Raw genomic sequence first — 20,746 nt, 5'->3', positions numbered from 1 at the left:
TGAATGCAATTCAGGAGAAAGAAAATTTGTAACAACGTGTTTTATCTCATATGTGTAAACTTCACACGCGCACAAAGAAATGTTTTCTAAATCTTCCCCAAATATAAATATAATGTAACTTCTACATTAACTAACCACAAACACAAAGAGTTGTTTGAAGAGTCTCATACATTGTTTATTTATCTTTTTAAGTGATTGTTTATTGGATCTTTTTGGTGCTATAATTCTTTTACAATCATTTCTTTATTGAATGTGGTTTATTTATACAGTATTGCTCTGTGTAACCTGCTTTTCTCTATTAAACATTATTACTTTTCTTAATTTTGGGTCATGAAGTTATCTTAAAAACATATAATGTACTGTGTAATGTCTCTCCTTCATGCAATGCTAGATGTACCCAGATTTCTTTCAGCTAGACAAAAATAAGTCTGATACTGTTCTCTACTTAAGTTTCATTTACCAGTCTCAACATGTACTTGTTAGAAATCTACTCAATCCCTTGGCAAATAATATGGTGTGTGCCAACATCTTTTTGCTGTTCTGCAGACATCAAAACTATGAACATACAAAAAGCACAAGTGAAAATAATGACAGGATACAAAAAGACATAAGCAGGTAGCCATAAAAAAAAAGAGAAAATGGTACATGAAGACACGAAAGGTTAAAATGGAGGTATGTTGACGAAAGGTTGTTCAGCTGCACTGCAGTTTCATTTCAATTCTTTGACCTCATGCGTTAACCACAAAGACGTCCACACAGTCATCATGAGTCATTTCATTACAATTCCGTTTCCCTTTTTCCCAGTTTGCTTCAGTTTGCTTCTGTTGGGAGCTACTGCTTCCCCAACCCTATAATATGGGACCAGTGATAAAGTGGACATATGGACCAGCAGTGTGTGTTCCACTTTCCAAAATTCAGCAATTCACAGATGGTAAACTATTTAAAAAACATTTTAAAATTCTTGATTGTCTTGGCAAAAATCATTCTCATTCCTTCCCTCTTGGTGTCATATGTTGTAATTGTCAAAAAAAAAATGGCACAGGGGGTTCCCTCCAAACCTTAAATATATATATACAGTACTGTGCAAAAGTTTTAGGAACTTTAGATGTTTAGATTCTTATCCCGTATGGGAGGCCTCTGATCAGTCCCATATTACAGTATATTTACAGTCACCTTAAACTTTTTGCGGGAGTGAAAAAGCCAGTCTAATAGAAATACAGTTACAGGCAATGGGTTAAATCATTAAGCACCTGTACACAGCAGTATATAGCTGCCTTCACATTTTCTGTACACATTCTGTAAATATCTGCATTACATGATTCACATTTCTGACTGAATTTTAGCATCACAGTTCCCTGATACAGTTAGATCACACATCTATCAATCTATTTTTGTTGTGTGATGATTTCTGTAATTTTTTGTACATTGTTTGTGACTGAGATGCTAACTTCTCACATTTAAATTTATAATTTCATTTTGTGACACCTGCCTATAAACATCCACAAATGTTCACGAAATAGAAATCCTTTTGCTAAACACAACATTCCACAGGCGTCGTGAACACAGGGTGTAACCTGTCAGTGAGTCTTTGTTGGCAGGATGCCACATTCATGACCAACCACTATTCAGAGGAAAAATCTTTAACACTGTTGTTTTACTTTCTCTTGGGTCATTGCAATCGTCAGGGTACAGAGGTTATCAGTCACCGTTCCTGTTATCCTTGATTAGCCCCTTTATCAAAGAAAAACACATGGAAAAACAAATAGCACTTAATCACCCGGTGACAGCAATAAAAGTTGTGCAACTCTGGTTTAACGAACAATACTTCAGTGCAGTGTGGCAAATTCACCTTAGATGAAGATCTCTGATATCAGGGAAAATCCAAGCGTCACCACAACAGGAATGCTTTTCCAGTGTGTCATGGAGCTGACAGATCCTGTGAAAAATGAAGAAAATTACAAAAAATATGACACTGTAAATGACTATGTGATTTCTTTTACTTACTAATTTGATTTCACAGACTTTATTTTACACATACTAAACAATAATTACTTTTTAAGGGGTTTTAATATATGTGTAGTAATATGCCTGTTCTAAGCTAAGAGGATTCATGGGCTGTATGTAATTCCCATCCCCAGCAAGAATGTATAATGAGTTGTAGGTAATGTGCTACTCTGTTTCAACCAACTATCTGCTGTGAACCATTTTCAAACCTCACCTGAGATTCTGTAGCTGTCCTTTCAGTTTGTGGATTTGGGCAACACAACTCAAGAATTCATGACAGAGTCACAGTGACGTGATCTTTAAATCATCTCAAAAACTTCTACTTGTATTGTTTTTCATTTAACTCATGGCAACTTATGGCAAGATCTTTCAGAGCTAACCTGTGGGTTGGTTGCTGGTCTGCTTAGACTGCCTCTGATGGGACTTTCCTACAAAAAAAACAAAAAAAAGATACCAAACATTCATATGAAATGAGTAAGCTGAAAGTGTTGCCATCTCTCATCTCCCATTTCCCATGACCTGCTCTTTGTCATACCACATGTTGCAGAAAACACACAAACCTGCCAACTCTGGATAGAGCTTACCAAGAAACACTATGTGACGTTAAAATGGTGAGATTCATTGATTGGTAAAAATATTGGTAGCAACACCCTGACACTGGTAGGGACACGTTCACCCACCTGACAAACACTGAAACCTGCTAGCAAGAGAAGACTTGAAGTAAAATTCATGAGTGAATGAATGATCAAATACTTTGGTATGCATAATGAATGAATGACTCACCAGATAAGTTTAGATTTACGCTGCGACGGGTGTATTTGTCTTCTTCGTGAAAAATGCAGTTGTATTTCCCCTGGTCATCCTTTGTGATGTTGGTTAGGAGAATAGAGCAGTTTTTGCTGTTCTCAGCCACAAACGTTTGGATCCTGCCCTCATATCTATCAAGGGAGTTTGGAGTGCCCTCATCGTATTGGAAAACCCGAGTCATTTTTGGTTTCTCCATCTGCCACTTAAACACCTTGTTTGAATTTCTGTTGGGGCAGGAACATGGCAGAAGGACACTGTCTTCCAATATGCCATTGATAGTTTTCTCCTCTTCCCCTAGAAAATGTAAATAGGAATTAGTTTTTTTCCCCCAATTCAATTTTATTCATATAGTGCCAAATCATTACAAAAGTTATCTCAGGGCACTTTTCACATAGAGCAGGTCTGACAAAATGTCTGATACATCAGGGCTAGACCCAAATGCACGACTTACACAGTCAGAATTTCCAAAAAACAAAGTCTTTACTAGGCAGATTCGATACACGGACAGGCAGTCAGAGAAGGCAATCAGACACAAAGAGCTAGGCAGAGACAGGGTCAAAACAAAAAACAGATCTGGGGTCAAAAAAACATGGAAGGCTATAAGTGGGAGAATAGTGCTGGAATGCTTGCGAAAGAGGCTGAGATGAACTGGCACAGGGAGCAGGGATCACACATACTAAATAGACAAGGAGAGTGAGTGCAATGAGAAACAGGTGAAAGGTGAAAGGAGAGTTAGATACCAAAATAAAACAGGAACAGCAGAATTAAAGACAGGTTGAGACATGACAATGTCTAGATCGTACTGTTTAATTTATAGAGACCAAACAAGTCCCCCGTAAGCAAGCACTTGGGGACAGCTGCAAGGAAGAACTACCCCTTTAATCAACCCACTCAGTTCTCAGACTCTTCAATTTTTTTCTTTCTGTAGTCCACCATCCACACACACACATACACCGATGTCATTCGTTTTATGATGTCTGTCTTTGCATGTTTCCCTTTTTTGCTGATTTTATTATAAACACATTAGCAATGTGTTTACTTTAGAAGGAATGTCTCTTATTTGGTGTTGTAAATGTCAAACAATGATGATGACCAAATGGCCTCAGCTGTTACTCTCTCTCTCTCACTCGCCTTTCTCTGTGTGTGGTAACTGCCAAAGATATTTACAAATTCATGTGAAAGTCATGTCCTAAACTAAATTTCCTCAATTTGAGCTAATTACTGTGCAGATTTTACAAACTTGACCTTATTCTGATTCTCTCCAATCAAACACAACTGCATAGTTGCTTCTCACCAGACATTGCAGAGTCTTGCTTTGTTTGCATTTCTGTTCAAGTGCACAAATAAACAGAGAGAGATATTTATTATTGCAACAGTGCAAAAAATGTGACCTAAATATTACTTCCACTGATATTCACCAAATAACATAGTTTGGTTTCAAATGAGACAAATATTCATTTTTTGGTGTAATTAATTAAAACTAATGGACAAACATGTATCATGTTCAATAACTTGATCATTAATCTGGATGTGCAAGCAGTAAAAGCTTTTTAAAATTCCTCATGAGGATTTGCTTTTTTGGGGGGGCGGGTTGATTTTTTTATAGACCTACAGGAGAGATAACATGTTTAAGTGAGAATCTAAATACAACCATGGTGAGAACACTTATTTTCAGTATAACAAGATGTTAAAAGACAGACACAAAAAAGTAACATAAAATTAAAACCACTGAATCTTAAAAATCAAATCAGTACACCTTCATACAACACAGGTCAAATACATTTTCATTCATAACCTGTTACCAAACTCCTCAATAAGACAAAACAATGAGAAAAAACACTCTTATAATACATGACAATGGTTTGCTGGATTGATGTGGTTGATGCGTCAAAGACTTTAAATCATTTTGGATTAATAGTAATACCTTGATCATACGTCTCTTAACAGAGTAGCTACAGCCTAACAGTTTATGTTGGACTTTCAACCACGCCTTTAAAATGATGATCAATGATGGCTCACTGACAAGTAGTGTTGCAAGATTTTGGCTTAAAAAAACCTCAAGTGATAAAACAAGGAAGTGCCTCAATGTTACATATTTGCTGAAACTATTTCAAAACAGCATTTTTTTCCCATTACTATAAATCTTTGTTGCTAGTTGAATAAAGATTTTCACAGATGTTCACAATCATCTATTTCCTCAGTTAAATCTAACAAATGCTCATAAAGGTTATTTAATCTATCACTGAATATACCCTTCACCTCTTACAAGAAAACATAAAGTTTGTGTTATGCATGTTTTTTAATAGTGGGAGACTTGTTCTCAAAGTTGGTAAGCCATATATTGTAACAGTCAAATCTAAACGGACTTTTGCTTTACTTTTGCAAAAAACATATGGTCAATGAGACAGGAATAGAAAAGGTAACATAAAGCAATCACACAAGATGACAACCTCTCAAATATTTTCACACAGGGTTTGCAATGCGTCATACACCGCCTACCCTTAATGTTTAACTCCATATTACTGCTGTAGTAGTGTGAATCATGTGATAGCTCACCTGAGGCAATTAACACCATTAACAAGACCAGGAAAGTCTTCATGTTGCACTCTGATGGTTCCGCGATCTCTTGAAGAATATGCTGCGTGAAAATAATAATAATTCGTCACGCTGTTCAAGTAGACTATCTTGAAATCCCGAACCACGAGCAGTTCAGCAGTCCATGTGCGACCTGCCTCTGTCAGTCTTAGAGGAAGTGTGGAATTATTTCCAAGTCCAACACTAATAGTAGCGGATATGAAGACTCATTTCCGGTAATGCCCAAACTGATAGGACATTATCATACAAGAGAATATTACTTTTTCCCAATATGTCGTCATTGAGATTTTCTGTGTAACTACACAATTAGTGTGTTTACATGCTCATAACACACAACTACACACATATGACTAGAAACTGTTGATACTGCTGTGGTGGAAGAAGTGTTCACACCCTTTACTTCAGTAAAAGTACTAATACAGCAGTGTAAAAACACTCAATTACAGGTAAAAGTCCCACATGAAACATCTTACTTCAGTAAAAGTACATAAGTATTAACAGCAAAATATAGTTAAAGTATAAATCTGATTTTTGGTGAAATATTGGATCATTTGAACATTTATTGAAATGAGACCATGTGAGAAGGTTAGAGGGAAAATCACTATTTGGTGGAGCTGTTAACTCATAGACATCTGAAATGTGACCCCGACTACACACTGCTTTCTGTAAGACGTCAAAAGTCAAAAAGGTTGGAAACCACTGGTTTCATCTTTAACAATGTGTTGAATTTTAAAAGCTTGTTCCATTTTGTCAAATCGTCATCTGAAAAGTGACTAAAGCTGTCAAATAAATGTAGTGGAGTAGAAGTATAAAGTAGTATCAAATGGAAATAAACAGGAATATGAATTACCTGGTTTCTCATTTTCCGTGTAAACTTTGCCGCATCCAGATTCAGATGAAAACCAGGATAGTTTGTGACTACTTATTACATGTCTGCGTGGACGGAGACGCCCCCCCATTCCCCCTCCTCCTCCTCCTACGCTGCCCGCTCCCCCGCCCCCATCCAAACACATCCCTACGGTCCAGCTTCACTCCGTCACCGTCAGGAGCTAAACTGGGAGGGATATAAGCGGGATCGCGACGCTTCATCTGCCGCGACACACATAACCACCTGCTGTAATATTTTTTTTCTAACGGAAAAATCGTGAACAAAACGGGAGTACTGGATACCGGGAAGACGGCATGGGAGAACACACGGCGTTTCTGCTGTTACTGGTGGCGACCTTGACGCTCTCATCCGAGGTGAGTACAACGGAGAAAATCTCCGCCTGTGGTGGAGAGAGAGTGTCGGTGAGTCCGGACTGGCTGAACTCATCTGAGGGCCTGTGGCTACAGCAAGCACCAAACTGACCACAGTGTCAACCACCGTGTCACAGCTGAATAATGACGTGCTAGAATAACGGTTAAAATATAAATGTTACAGCTATTGCGTAGGCTGTAACGCTCCACCGGTGTAACGGTAACAACAGTGCTGCTACCAATATTTATTACTGGGTTTGCCGAGGCCCACACTCCGATTGAATCAGTAACTAGGTGTTAAATTGAATTTTCCCCGATAGTTTTTAACATTTTTGTCATAGAAGTCCATCAATGTGCCAGGTGTACGGTGTATACAGATTTACTGCGCACAATTAGCAAGCCAGTAATGTTAGCAATGCTACCAAGGCCTACCGTTAGATGTCAGTGATTGACAACTTGGTTCTGCCATGTTGGACTTGTTTTTGTCCGAGGAGTTTTTTTTAACCCCCCTCATAGCTGTTACAGTAGTGAAGTTATGGTTTTCTTTCCTTTTACTGGTTGGATAGCTGTGTTAAGTCACCTAACTAGTGCAGTTAAAAGGGTTTAGGAAGCTAACATTAGCTAGCTTTTACCAGAAAATTAAACGGATTGGCATGGCAACCGCTATAGACTAACATAGCGTCATTTGTTTGTTTAGTTTGTCCCGTTAGACCGTTACAGACACAGTTTGACCTTTTAAACTGTTACACCCACAGTCTGTCCCTTTAAACTGTTACAGCCTCAGTCTGTCCTTTTAAACCGTTACAGCCATAGTCTGTCCTTTTGAACTGTTACAACCACCGTTTGTATTTACAAACCATTATCAGGGATTTGAACGGGTTTGTCCTTTAAACCGTTATTATGTAGGCTGGTATTGCTGAGGAGAATGGTAAAAGGATGCAGTCTTTTTAGTTTGACACAAGCAAGATGGCGCCTGCAGCTTGCTGCTGCTGCGCTGGACCAGAGAAAAACACACAGCTCAGGTCCAGCTGAAAATAAGATGAAAAGGGCCTGTTTCGCAATATGCAACTCATTACATGCACACTGCTGTTTCCTCATTGCCTTTCTGGATTAAGAGATGCAATTAACTAATGGAAAGTGTTACTACATTGCAGGCTCAATATAATAACACACCCACTGTAGCTTTCCCAGCCAGACCCCCTGCGTGCTGCAGTGGATGTCTCTACAGAAGAGTTATACAGGACACACCATTTGATGTAGCATTCAAGAACTTTCCCCTGCTAATATCACCATATATACATATGATAGTATGTGATACTGTAGCTCTACTATTTAGTGTCATACAAGAGTATGTTCGTAGAAATTTTTATCATACTTGGTTGTATTTTTATCTCCTATTACTATCCTATTCATGTTATATTCCTGCTGACATATATTTGGTATTTTTGCTGTAATATTTTGATAAACCATTGTTCTTAAAGTTCATATGTAGTCTGGCGACTTATTATTTATCCAGCCATTGTTTTGGACCTCTGCAATTCCACCTCTGTGCTGCATGTTTTGTCACCTGCAGGCTGAGTCATGATAGAAAGTCACACAGGCCCTGCAGCAGCAATACCTAAATGTGGTAACCTTTTTGCACTGGCATGCCCTGCTGCCACTTTCCCTTACAATCACAAGGAGTGTCTTGAGCTTATTCTTTTATCTAGACCAAGTCAAGCTGGTTAAGTGAGTGTAATTGTGGATTAACCAACACAGCAACAATTTCCTGGCTATCCCTTTCTCATTTTAAAAAAAAAGAACGTTACTGGAGATACAGGAACCAGTGATATGTGAAGAATAAGATAATATTGATATTTATGTGGTTTGAAGCAGCCGTGGGCCAACCATTATCAGCTGACATCTCATCACATATTCTTTAAATAACATTTTGTTTTATATTCTGTAGCCTGTAAAATCATATTCCCACAAGACTCACTGTGTTCAGCTGGGCGTTGGTTCATGCACCCACTGCTTACTGCTGCAGTTTCTGTTTTACTGTTTAGGTTTAAACAGAACAAGATGGATGTGCCATATGATGCAAGGCACCCAAAGGACAAAATTGAATAGCACAGTATTGATGGATATATCCTGACTCACAGGAGGCAAATGACATGCAGAACTTGACAAGCAAGCACAGCATCAAGTCTGAATTTGTCATTTATAGATTGGATGGCTTGGTGGCTAACATATTGCAACATCAGTCTTTTCTGATGTCTGCCAGAAAAATAAAGGGTCCCCAGAACTCAAAACATCGAGACTCCCTCCAATTATTCCCCCAAACACAAAGGAAGAAGAAACAATAAGTGCAGACAGCTATGTCCTATTCAACAGTAGAAGACTTAGACCACGTCATTTGAAAGAAAAGGTTGTTTGCACCTCATATTGGTTCACAGCTGGATTTTAATAGTCAGTGGTTCTTGGAGTTTTTGTCTCACTTTCACTGCTCTGCACTTTCTCTAATATAGGAATTGAATAAAACTTTACTGAGCTTAAAAGACAGGCTAACAAGGGGCACATGTGCCGCCCTGTGACTGTAATGCTCAGCTTTCTGGCCAAAGGGCTTAAAGGGATGAATAGCGTATCTTGCCTGGATTATGCTTAAACCAGTGTTTATATATTTATATAATAACTTAAATGTGCAGTGCTATAGTGTAATTCATAGAGGCATATATCCTCACAAATTGTTAATCCCAATACCACATAGAAAAACAGATGTATCTGCAGGATTGTATGTGAGAAGAAGCAGAATAAAATGAGAGGGTCTAAATATACATAAACTGTATCTGGAGGTATTTATTGTTAAACTATACTTGAGCAAGTTTGGTATAAACAATCCTCATCGTTGTCCTCTCTTTCTCCTTGTTTGTCCAGGTGCCTGCTGATGACTCTGTGGGTTTGCTAACTGAGCCCCAGGTGGCCATGTTCTGTGGGAAGCTTAACATGCACATCAACGTGCAGAGTGGCAAATGGGAATCTGACCCCTCTGGCACCAAGAGCTGCATTGGCACCAAGGAGGGCATCCTGCAGTACTGCCAAGAGGTATTTAAACGGAGCCAGAGAGTACTGCGGAGACGGAGAAACTGTGACGGAAGGAAAGACAGAAAGGCAGATTATGTAGTAAAAATAAAGAATATAACAATCTCTCTCTTTTATGCAGGTGTATCCAGAGTTGCAGATCACAAATGTCGTGGAGGCCAACCAGCCTGTCAGCATCCAGAACTGGTGCAAGAAAGGCCGCAAGCAATGCCGCAGTCACACACATATTGTGGTGCCATACCGCTGCCTGGGTAAGCAGCTTTAATGAAACAGGTGTATGTTACTGAGCATGAATATGTGTGTAATGATGCACATGTAAATGGATAAATACTGTACCTGTAAACAGCCAAAGCATGTGTCTGTTGCAGTGGGGGAGTTTGTGAGTGATGCCCTGCTAGTTCCTGACAAGTGTAAGTTCCTGCACCAGGAGCGTATGGACCAGTGTGAGAGTCACCTGCACTGGCACACTGTAGCCAAAGAGGTGAGCCTTCTGTCTCATTGTATGAGCCTCATATTATATGTATGTTATGCTTGCACCCACATGTGGATATCTGCTAGTAGCCTTTTTCTTTTCACTTGTTTTCTGCCTTCTCCATCTGGTCTTCTGTAAGCTCCTGCTGAATGACTCAGCACTCCTTAATTACACCCCAACCCCCACTCATATCTACTGTCAACCTTCTCTGCCACTTTGTTCTGATTTGTGTTCCTTTCATCCTCTTTTTTTTCACTGTTCATTAATGTGCAGTCACCCATGAAGACCATTATAATAAATAATCCGCACATCAGAGTTACAGCACTAGTGTGGGGCCACGGTCCTTATCTCCAGTTACCAAGGTTTACCACAATAAGCTCTCGAAAGGATTGAAATGATTGAATGTTGTGTGGTTTCATTGTGATGCTGTTTACATGTGAGCCATAGAAACGCTGTAGGAAGTTATTATGATTAATGGCTTTTTATTAAAATTAGTCCTGCGGAGACCGCTCCATGAATCTCCATGACTATGGGATGCTGTTACCATGTGGTATTGACCGTTTCCGCGGGGTGGAATTTGTCTGCTGTCCGCCGGAGGCGGAACGAGAGTCGGATAGTGTCGAGCTAGACGGGGAGGAGTCAGACGTCTGGTGGGGCGGAGCTGAGACTGAATACACCGATAACAGGTATCATCATTCGTTGACATTCATCGCCACGGAGACACACACACACTTAACGATACAAAGACTGAACCAACCGCTCTCTCCACAGCATGTCGCGTCAGGCAGACACAGAGCCCGCCACCACTGAAGATGATGAAGACGAGGACGAAGAGGCAGAGACTTTTGAAAGGGATGAGAATGGAGATGGCGATGAAGACGAGGAAGACGAGGAGGACGAGGAAGACGAGGACGACGACGTGACCAGCGAACGGGATAGCGATGAGCGCAGCGCTAACATCGCCATGACAACCACCACCACCACCACCACTGAATCAGTTGAGGAAGTCGTTCGAGGTAAGAAATCAAGAGAGAGGAGCTCGTTCATTTGTTTTGTTTACATGTTTTCATTCATTTGTTTATGATCAGGTGTCGTTTTGTTGATCATTTTTATTTTACTCATCAAATTCAGAAGCTCACATTTTGCGTTTATTTTCACTTGATATTTAATTTTTATTTTGTGTTGCTACCTGTGTGTGTGCACATCTCAGCGGTTTGTTGGGCACAAGCTGAGTCAGGCCCGTGTCATGCCATGCTGGAGCGCTGGTACTTCGTGCCTGACAAGGGCAGCTGTGCTCCCTTCTTGTTTGGGGGCTGTGGGGGCAACAGGAATAACTTTGAGTCGGAGGAGTACTGCCTAGCTGTCTGCAGCAGCTCGTGTAAGTCCCAGGACGGAGCCGTCTAAAGCCTGAAGTGTCCACCCCTTAATAAGCCTGATTCCTGTCCTCAGGCTGCTGCAGACTGTCTTTCTGTCTCATTCCAACACTCTGTCTCTCCTTTTCTTGTGTCTAATGGCTCTTAACCATTCAGAGCACTGACAAGTGGATTCGGTTGCTCGTTATCTAGTCTTATAGGATTACTTTCTTAGCAAGATAAAAACGTATCTTTAATTAGAAGAGAGAGGAAACAAAGGGAAACAGTGAAGGCCATGAACCCTTCCATTTCCCTGGAATAACATATTTTTGTACCTTTCACAAAAAGCAAAGAAAGGGACTTCAATTTTGTGGTAAAGATAAAGCATCCTACATTTTTTATTGTCAACAAATCTCATGAAAAGAAGATGTATGGGTTTCAGCCCCAAGCCCGTTCTTTTGTCCTGAAGACTTAAATTTTTAAAAATGCACAAATATATACTGCAGATAGACTGTAGAAAAGTAATTTCCTGAAATAGGTGGGCACTGTATTTTTTTAGCAAGTGTTACTCAAACAGGAGTACAGAGGGCATTTGTTGGGGACTATTTTCAGCAGCGGATTAATACACATTTGGCTCTTGACTTAGTATTTGGATGATGAATATGGGATTGATTCAAAATAAACTACAACGCCCATGTTTATTGCAATGAAGCAACTTGTCACCCAGTGCAACAGTGTGGCTCATTCATGTGTTCTTAATAGTTTTTGCACAACAAGCTCTATGGCACAGAGCAGGGTACTTTTTTGTCCATCAGCCAGATGGCTAATGAATGTTTAAATTTACCAGCCACTCAATAGATGACCATTGTTTTTTTGGCTGGTGAGTGAAGCAAATCGACCAAACACTTGCATATTTTACCAGCATTTGGCTGGTCGCTGGTGCTAATTTTGTACTCTGGCACAGAGGAATAAAGTATATCAGGCTTTGACTACACAGACCATACTTGTTAATAGGATCAATTCATCATTGATTTTGGTCTTTTCATGGGATTTGTGGGCTATAAGAAAAATATGAGTCGAAAGACAGTAATTATACTCACATCAAGGCTATTAGAAAGCAGCACCAATGAAAAATGAATGCCTGCACACTTACTACAAGCCACAAAATTTCATCAAGACAACATTTCGATCCTACTCGGATCTTCATCATGGTCAAAAAGTGTGCAAGCGGTACTTTTTTCAATAAGAAAATTATTATTGCCAGCTTTATCCTTTAAATTGCCATTTTACACTGACACAGTCTGTAGTTTGGCCAATGATGTTTGAACTTAGTAATAAAAGTGAAATGAAAGTAAGCAGATGAAGTAACTGTTCATCACATAAACGACTCACTTCCACTTCATTCATTTTCTCATTTCATCATTTACTGACCAGTAACACTAACTGACGCATACTTATTACAGCATGTGGACGAGGCAGCGTAAATACTGAATCTTGAATGTCAAGAGTGCTTCTGCACATGTGTTTGCATGCCTTGCATTGTTGTATGCAGTAGTAGGGTCTTGTATCTGATGCTGCAGCTCTGTAGTAGTCTGACCTGGCAGTAAAGATCCCTCAACCAGCTGAGTGTTGCAGCCATTTGCTGTTTCCACCAAGTGAAGTGAACCACCACACTCTTCAGTGGTGCAGCGTCTGCCCTGATCCTGACTCAGCATTTTTCATCTTATCTCAGGACAGACATATGCACACACCTGTACTGGGAAACTAATCACCTTTTGTCATCTGAGAACCTGTGTGTCCTTTATATGTGTATTTAAAAACAATTTTCTGTATGTGCCTAACCTTTTATATGTGATTATTAACACAGTTGTTTAAATGTGTTCATTTTGTCTCTTAAATTTAAGTAATAACTGTTCATCATGTGCCTCGAGCTGAATCCTGTGTAACGTTGCCTCTATTGAATGCGTCGTGTGTTTCAGACTCACAAGGATCAGTGTTTGTCCCGCATTTACCTTTTCATGCATCCTCTTCGCCTGTGTTCCCACCATCCTCTCGAATCACTCTGCTTCAAATCTTTTCTCTTCCGCCTTTCCCTGCCCTGTATTTGATTCCTCCATCTTTGCTCTCCTCCAGTGCCCACCATGGCTCCCAGTCCTCCAGATGCAGTGGATCGGTACCTTGAATCTCCTGGGGATGACAATGAGCACACTGACTTCCAGAAGGCAAAGGAAAGCCTGGAGGCTAAGCACCGTGAAAAGATGTCGGAGGTATGTGTGAATGTGTGTGTAGCGTGCTTTTTACGTCCTGAACATCTCTGTGTGCCTTGTGGTTCTCTTTAACTCCTGTTGTCCAGCACCTTTGAAGGTGTCTGATCTGATGTGACAAAACCTGAATTTATCAGTCTGAAATGGTTGCTTTTTGTCCGTGACATGACGCTCTGTGTGTCTAGGTGATGAGAGAGTGGGAGGAGGCTGAGAGACAGGCCAAGAACCTTCCTCGTGCTGACAAGAAAGCTGTCATCCAGGTATGACACAATAATAATGATAATACATTTTATTTATAGAGAACTTTTAAAAGGCTGTCAAAGACACACACTAGAACTTCCTCTGTCTTCTTATGTGTTTGTTATTAAAATATCTGAGTATATCTGGCCAAAATGTCACAAAGTGATCAATATAATTGAAAGTCACAGGTTTCAGTAAAATCTTAATTGTCAAGCTTAAAGTGAGGTATGTTTTTACATGTAATGTTTTACAGGAAGACAAAAGAGAATCATCTGATATAAAACATGCAGAAATTATTTTTTTAACACATGTATATTAGGGAACAGAGGTATAACTTGGAAAATGTGTCATTTATTTTACTGTGTTTTTAATGTAGGTTAAGAGATTAACATCTAAAGTAGAGAAAAACTTATCTTGTTATGGAGCTGGATTTGTGACATCACAACATCAAGAGATCAGGCCAGAATCCATCTTGTCAGGCTTCAAGTCATGTACCAGTCAGCGTCCTATGAGGATTCTCACATTATCTTGTGATCTCATGAATCCAGCTGCAAAGACGGTGATGGACAGATGGTTCATCCAGTCACCTGCCAAGTATTTTTGAAAGTGCCTGCCCTTGTCCAAACAGTTGCCAAGGACGACATCTCAGATGGTTCTGTGTAGCAAACCATCTGGTGCGTCAGGTTAGAGAAAAACATAACAGGAAAAAAAAATAATTCTGAACACATTTTTAATGAGAAATGTGACATAAAGTAAACTTTATGTCAGAACATGTGCAAATTCAAAACAGTAAATGTAAAACTTATCAATAAAATATATTAGTGTCAAAAGAAAATTACTTCAGAGGTGAAAATGATGAAGGACTGTTAACGAGCTGTGTAATTAAAACTAGTATTTTTAATGAGGTATATACTGTAGTTGGGGGCGGCTGTGGCTCAGGAGGTAGAGCGGGTCGTCCACTAATCAGAAGATGAGCGGTTCGATTTCCGGCTCCTCCAGTCCACATGTCGATGTGTCCTTGGGCAAGATACTTAACCCCTCATTGCTCCTGATGGCTGTGCCATCAGTGTGAGGATGTGTGTGAATGATTAGATTTCCTCTGATGGGCAGGTTGGGACCTTGCATGGTAGCCCCTGCATCCATTCAGCGTGTGAATGGGTGAATTTGATTTGTAGTGGAAAAGTGCTTTGAGTGGTTCAAGTACAGTCTGTTTACCATTTAAATGGGTTTTCGTCCCATTTCTGGCACGTTTAGCATGAGTTTTGTCAACTTCTTTTACATGTTATTACCATTAAAGCCTACTTGTGTGTGTTTAAAATGTGTTTGACATGCAGCACTTCCAGGAGAAGGTGGAGGCTCTGGAGCAGGAGGCAGCAGGAGAGAGGCAGCAGCTGGTGGAGACCCACATGGCCCGGGTGGAAGCTCTGCTCAATAGCCGCCGACGCCTGGCTCTGGAAAATTACCTCAGTGCCCTGCAGGCCAACCCTCCACGGGTACACACACACAAACACAAACACACAAACACATCCTTCTGCACTATTCAATAAAAGCCATTAAACTGTTACATGAACTCATGGGTATGTACACAGATAAATTAATTAAATAGGACCTGTGTCAAACTATACTGTTGTAGTAATTGGCAAATACAATGAAGTATATTATATAATGTTAGGTATGAAATATATAGAATAAAAACACACCATACGTACATATTTATAATGCAGCTCTGAGTGTAATAATCCCACTAACAACATACAACACTGCTACCAGCAGTCTCGTCAGGTGTTGAGCCTGCTGAAGAAGTACGTCCGCGCAGAACAGAAGGACAGGCAGCACACGCTGAAACATTATGAGCATGTCCGCACAGTTGATCCCAAGAAGGCCGCACAGATCCGACCTCAGGTACGCTACCTCATGCACACAATGCCAAAACTTTTATCCCCACTAAACCTTTAATGTGATGAAAGGATTTTAAATGTTTGTATTGGTGAATTCTTAGCGTGGTCTATTCTTAGTGTATATTTTTTTTAGATGTACTTTAACCCTTTCTACCAGAACGTACTCAACTTTCCTCTCACCTTTTAGGTTTTGACGCACCTACGTGTGATTGATGAGAGGATGAATCAGTCATTGGGTCTGCTCTACAAAGTGCCCAGTGTGGCTAATGAGATCCATAACCAAGTCTGTGAGTGTTGTTTTTTTTCACATCTGCACAATCAGTCAGGAAGTGAGCATCATAGATTTTAAAACATTATAGTACCATAAAAATTTCTATGTGTCCACTCATAAGGGAGCCTGTCCTATTAATAAAAGGGAGTAAAGGTTGTGTTTTTATGAGACTGTTACTGGAAATCTTCACATCATTACATTTATTGCCGTTTATTTCTCGTATGAGAACAATAATGTGTTGGATGAGACAGACACACATAGCATGTGTCTCTACAGATAGTTTGTTCTCAGTAATCGGGACACCGTATGAAATTCACCTGGCATTTATTTTGTTTATCTGTCTCACTCCCACCACTCCCTCCTCATTTATCATCATGCTGGGGCTCTCTCTCTCTCACGCTCACTCCCTTTTTCTCTCCAGCGGTCATAATGCAGAGAGTTCAGTCTGAGCTGTCTCAGCAAGTCTCCTCCCTGCAGAGCGACGGGCGGGTGAGTCTGGTTGCAACCACTCACATATGCATGGAGTCTGTCCTGCATGAACCTCTCTCACATATATAAATAGAATCATCTCTGCTACTCAGAATGGTACAAGACAAAGTTGCCATGCACAGGGAGAAATTTAGATGCAGGCGTGGTCGGGGATTGGTGGAGTCCATATTAATGCTGCTCTGTGTTTCCAGGTGGACGGCAGGGTGAGTTACGGTAATGACGCTCTGATGCCTGATCAGGCCTACAGCTCTGCTCCTATGGAGCCCGGCCTTGACGGACTGGGCTTCATCCACCCTGAGAGCTTCAATCAGCCCAACACAGAGAACCACGGTAACACAAACAGATTGTAGACTAGTACACAGACTTAGTCTTGTATTATAAAATGAGATATTCACTGACTAAAAATTATTCTGAGAGTATAAAGCCTCATTAGAAAATTGGTACAGCAACAAAATACTTAATCTTAACAAAGTGTAGAGTATTAATGACATAACATTTGAGAAACTGTGTCAGTGATGAGCTAATATATATGTCAATTTGCATTTTGTCCCCTTTTTTAATTTTCTTTCTAAATGTTGCAGTTGAACCTGTTGATGCTCGTCCAATTCCGGATAGAGGGCTCCCCACACGACCTGGTATGTGTATTTCTTGATCCAGTATGGCCACAAGCAAGTAGTCCTGGGCGAACTGGGAAATTAACTCATAGTACCTTTGATGATGCATCAACATAATCCTCATAGAGGAATGACAAGTTAAAAATGTACCGTAAGCTGTCATAGCATGAGAACGTGAAGAGGCCCTGTTGAGTTCTCTTAAGAAAAAAAAGTTATGTTAACATTAATTGTCTCTCACCAGCCACACTTTATATATCTTTAAAACCCAAAGAACATGTTGAAAGAATTTCCTTTCTCAAGAAATGTAAAATGGAAAGTATTTTGCAACATCCTTGTTTACTTGCCACCAGTTCTTTTTCATTGCTTGGCAGCACAATTAGTGGTGCAAAACTCCACAGCAGGCTTTAATTACTGGAAAACACATTGGGAATTGAAAGGATTTCGCCCTAGTAAAACTGGAAAAAGCTTTTAGGTTTAGCTAGATTTTGAATACTGAGTAAATATGGCAACATTAATATCAAGATCAGGCTGTGATAATTATTGGAGTGTAACTGTGACTGAATGTGAGTGTAATAACACAATACAAACACATTGGAAATATAGCATATATGGTGGACAAGGAGTTTGTATTTCACCATTGAATGTGTGTGTTTTTATAATGCACTTTATGTTCCTTGGTGTCAGTTTCTGCCCTGAAGCCAGAGGAGATGCCAGAAGTGCGGATGGACACTGAGGAGAGACAAAGTGCTGGTTACGAAGTTCACCATCAAAAACTGGTATGAAAACCAGCTGATTCCAGCACTACACACGTCATCATGGCATTTATTTTTGCTCCTGCAGGTCTGTGCTTTGCTTTGCACACATTGAATAGTCCCTTTTTATTTTAATGGCAGGTCTTTTTCGCCGAGGATGTGGGATCCAATAAAGGGGCCATTATCGGGCTTATGGTTGGAGGGGTTGTCATAGCGACCGTCATTGTCATCACCTTGGTGATGCTGAGGAAGAAACAGTATACTTCTATTCATCATGGTGTAATTGAGGTAAAGGGCTGAATGAATGGGTGGCTTTGTATAAAATACAGAACAGAGAACAGTGTTGATTTGTGTATAAAAGATCCACTGTGTTCTTTTGTGTCTTTATCAAAATATTTCACAATACTATTATAAATAGTTTTGCTGACCATCCCTTCTGCATGTTCCTAGGTGGACGCAGCAGTGACACCAGAGGAACGTCATCTGGCCAAGATGCAGCAGAACGGTTATGAGAACCCCACCTACAAATTCTTCGAGCAGATGCAGAACTAAAGAACTGCTCGTCGACACTTTCTTCAGGCTTACCCCAAACCCACACTCTCACTGTTAGGGTCTGTTCCATTCTGGTCTCTTGCCCTTAGCCCTTACACCTGCAGTTTCTCACCCTGTTAAGGGGGAGGGAACGGTGCGAAGAGTGCTGCGAAGGCTGATTTTTATCTTGCTTGAAGGTTAGAAAAAGAAACCAATTTATATCTGAGTCAGGGGTTTGGGCTAGAGGAAAATGATATGGAACAAAGCCTTCTTAATCCCAGATCCCTTGATTGTACAGAGCAACACTTGAGCATAAATTTACCTGCAATTTGTCAGACAAGGGTAACCCTGTTTCACCTGCACATTTCAGTCAACCACAATGAAAACTTGACAGTGTTTGTACTGAAAAACCAACACCCCGTTGACTATTTATATGGAGTCATTTCAGTACTGCACACGCAGCTGAGACCAGAAACATGTAAAAACCCAGCAGTTAAATTCCCAGTCACTCCCTCATCGCTCCATTTTTTTCTCAAGCTGCCTCACACAGTCTCGCTCCCCGCTCTCAGATGACAGCTGTGCTGTACTTGATGACACAACAGCTCTTAGAGCTGTTAACTGGAGGAGGAGGGGCTCTCAGAGCGCCTTCTCCACAAGAATAAAGCCCAAATGTTTCAGGTTTGTTTTTTAAAAAGGAGAAAAAAAATGCAGAAAAAATATACAGAATCAAAATATGTAAATGTTAAAAATATTGAATGTTTTGTTTTCTGATTTTTTTTATGTGTAATATATTAAGACAGAGATTCGCTGTAAGTATATGTAGTGCATGGCAATATTGATGACAGATGCAGTATACTGTATGTTGAGGTCCACAGGAAGCGGTCCTCTTACTAGATATTTTAGCAGGATTGTACATTTCTAGTGTCTTCTTTGTGACCTTGTGATATGAAGAAGAAAAGAGTATTCAGAATCTGGTCTGCTTTGTTGTCACACAGACTTGCTTTAACTGAATCTTTGCTTTATGCTCATCTCCATGCTTCACTGTTGTGTTAGCTGCATGGGCAAAATACTCTATATGTAAAATATGAAGTGTAATAGTATCCGAAAGGAAGATGATTGTGTTACTGTTTGCGTTTTATGCACTCTGTCATTTTTAGAGGTCTGATTATTATCACCAAATATTATTGCTGTTAAGTCTTTGATGCCAATTCCACTTGTCATTACACTTTTGGGTTTTTAATAGAATCAGGATCTAACTTGAGAAAGTGTATCATTCCAGATTTATCATTCCTCTGTCTCTCTTGATTGTAAATATTCAGATGATTGAGCTCCAGTTCTCAGTGACCCAGTTTCATTATCAAGCCTTTACCTTTACTTCAAGTGTTCGTCACTCTTTCCTAACCCCCATCTTTCATGTTTACCCTCTTTCTTGCTGTGTCAGCAATATTTTACAGTGCAGCACTATGGGACTCTCGTGTGTGAGTATCTGATAAATAGACGGGACTTGTCGGGCCTACACAGATCACGAGTTTTCCAAATGGTCCCCTCTTTACACACACACACACCGCTCGTACACATTCCTTCACCAAATCTCACATACACGTTCTATTTTTCTACATTTCCTGTGTATACATGTACAGTGCTTCTGTGACTGATATCCCTTCCCTGCATATCTGTTAAGTCTCTTATTAGTAGAGGTGAAGAGTTACTATCAACTGGGAGGATGAACACATCTCACATCAACACAGAGACACATATCCCTTAAATTAAGTTATTAAGGCAGTGAACATGAATGTGACTTGCATTTATACCATAGAAATACAACACATATCACCTCTCTACACCTTATCCACACATGTACAGACACACTAGAAGCTCTTAATCAGGTGAATGTTTAAAAATTTGTACTGACGCTCACTCTGAGTGTCTTTGGAGGCTAGTGCTAAAATATGATGCTTTTTTTTTTTCTCTCCTCATTGATTCAGTGACTTTCCTCTGTGTAGTTAAATGAACCATTTGCTTAGAGTAAGAAGAAGCTTTCTACACTCACTATACCGTGAATAAAATTTTGAATGTACATATAGATTTTTTTGGCTGTCTGTCATCTTTAAAAACATAAATATTAACATCTCAAAAAGGC

The 20,746-nt window shown here is 40.0% G+C and overlaps 2 protein-coding genes across 6 annotated transcripts; one reads left to right on the top strand and one right to left on the bottom strand.

The window, feature by feature from the left end:
* Positions 1-150: 150 nt before the first annotated feature.
* si:dkey-192g7.3 (uncharacterized) lies at positions 151-7,327 on the bottom strand. 2 transcript variants are annotated; one of them, XM_067603814.1, is made up of 6 exons: positions 7,078-7,327; positions 5,368-5,449; positions 2,788-3,105; positions 2,385-2,432; positions 1,850-1,936; positions 151-1,731 (listed from the first exon to the last, which is right to left on the bottom strand). In XM_067603814.1, exons 2-5 carry the CDS (start codon positions 5,408-5,410, stop codon positions 1,851-1,853), a joined length of 495 nt encoding a protein of 164 aa, XP_067459915.1. In that variant the 5' UTR covers positions 5,411-5,449; positions 7,078-7,327; the 3' UTR covers positions 151-1,731; position 1,850. The 2 variants fall into 2 exon arrangements, with proteins under 2 accessions (XP_067459915.1, XP_067459914.1); XM_067603813.1 differs by lacking the exon at positions 7,078-7,327 and adding an exon at positions 6,257-6,349.
* On the top strand, positions 6,412-20,691 carry appb (amyloid beta (A4) precursor protein b). Of its 4 annotated transcripts, none has more exons than XM_067603802.1 (18): positions 6,412-6,648; positions 9,559-9,726; positions 9,845-9,974; positions 10,092-10,204; positions 10,691-10,881; positions 10,967-11,211; positions 11,406-11,573; positions 13,681-13,814; positions 13,997-14,071; positions 15,386-15,544; positions 15,822-15,953; positions 16,137-16,236; positions 16,642-16,709; positions 16,901-17,039; positions 17,291-17,344; positions 18,008-18,099; positions 18,217-18,363; positions 18,526-20,691. In XM_067603802.1, the coding sequence occupies exons 1-18, from the start codon at positions 6,589-6,591 to the stop codon at positions 18,625-18,627; spliced, it is 2,277 nt and encodes a 758-aa protein (XP_067459903.1). In that variant the 5' UTR covers positions 6,412-6,588; the 3' UTR covers positions 18,628-20,691. The 4 variants fall into 4 exon arrangements, with proteins under 4 accessions (XP_067459903.1, XP_067459905.1, XP_067459904.1 ...); XM_067603803.1 differs by having other exon boundaries at positions 6,414-6,648; positions 15,825-15,953; XM_067603804.1 differs by lacking the exon at positions 11,406-11,573.
* The last annotated feature ends 55 nt before the right edge of the window (positions 20,692-20,746 follow it).

This window comes from Thunnus thynnus, chromosome 11 (assembly GCF_963924715.1).
Source record: "Thunnus thynnus chromosome 11, fThuThy2.1, whole genome shotgun sequence".
NCBI lineage: Eukaryota > Metazoa > Chordata > Actinopteri > Scombriformes > Scombridae > Thunnus > Thunnus thynnus.
This window is presented reverse-complemented; position numbering and strand designations above follow the sequence as displayed.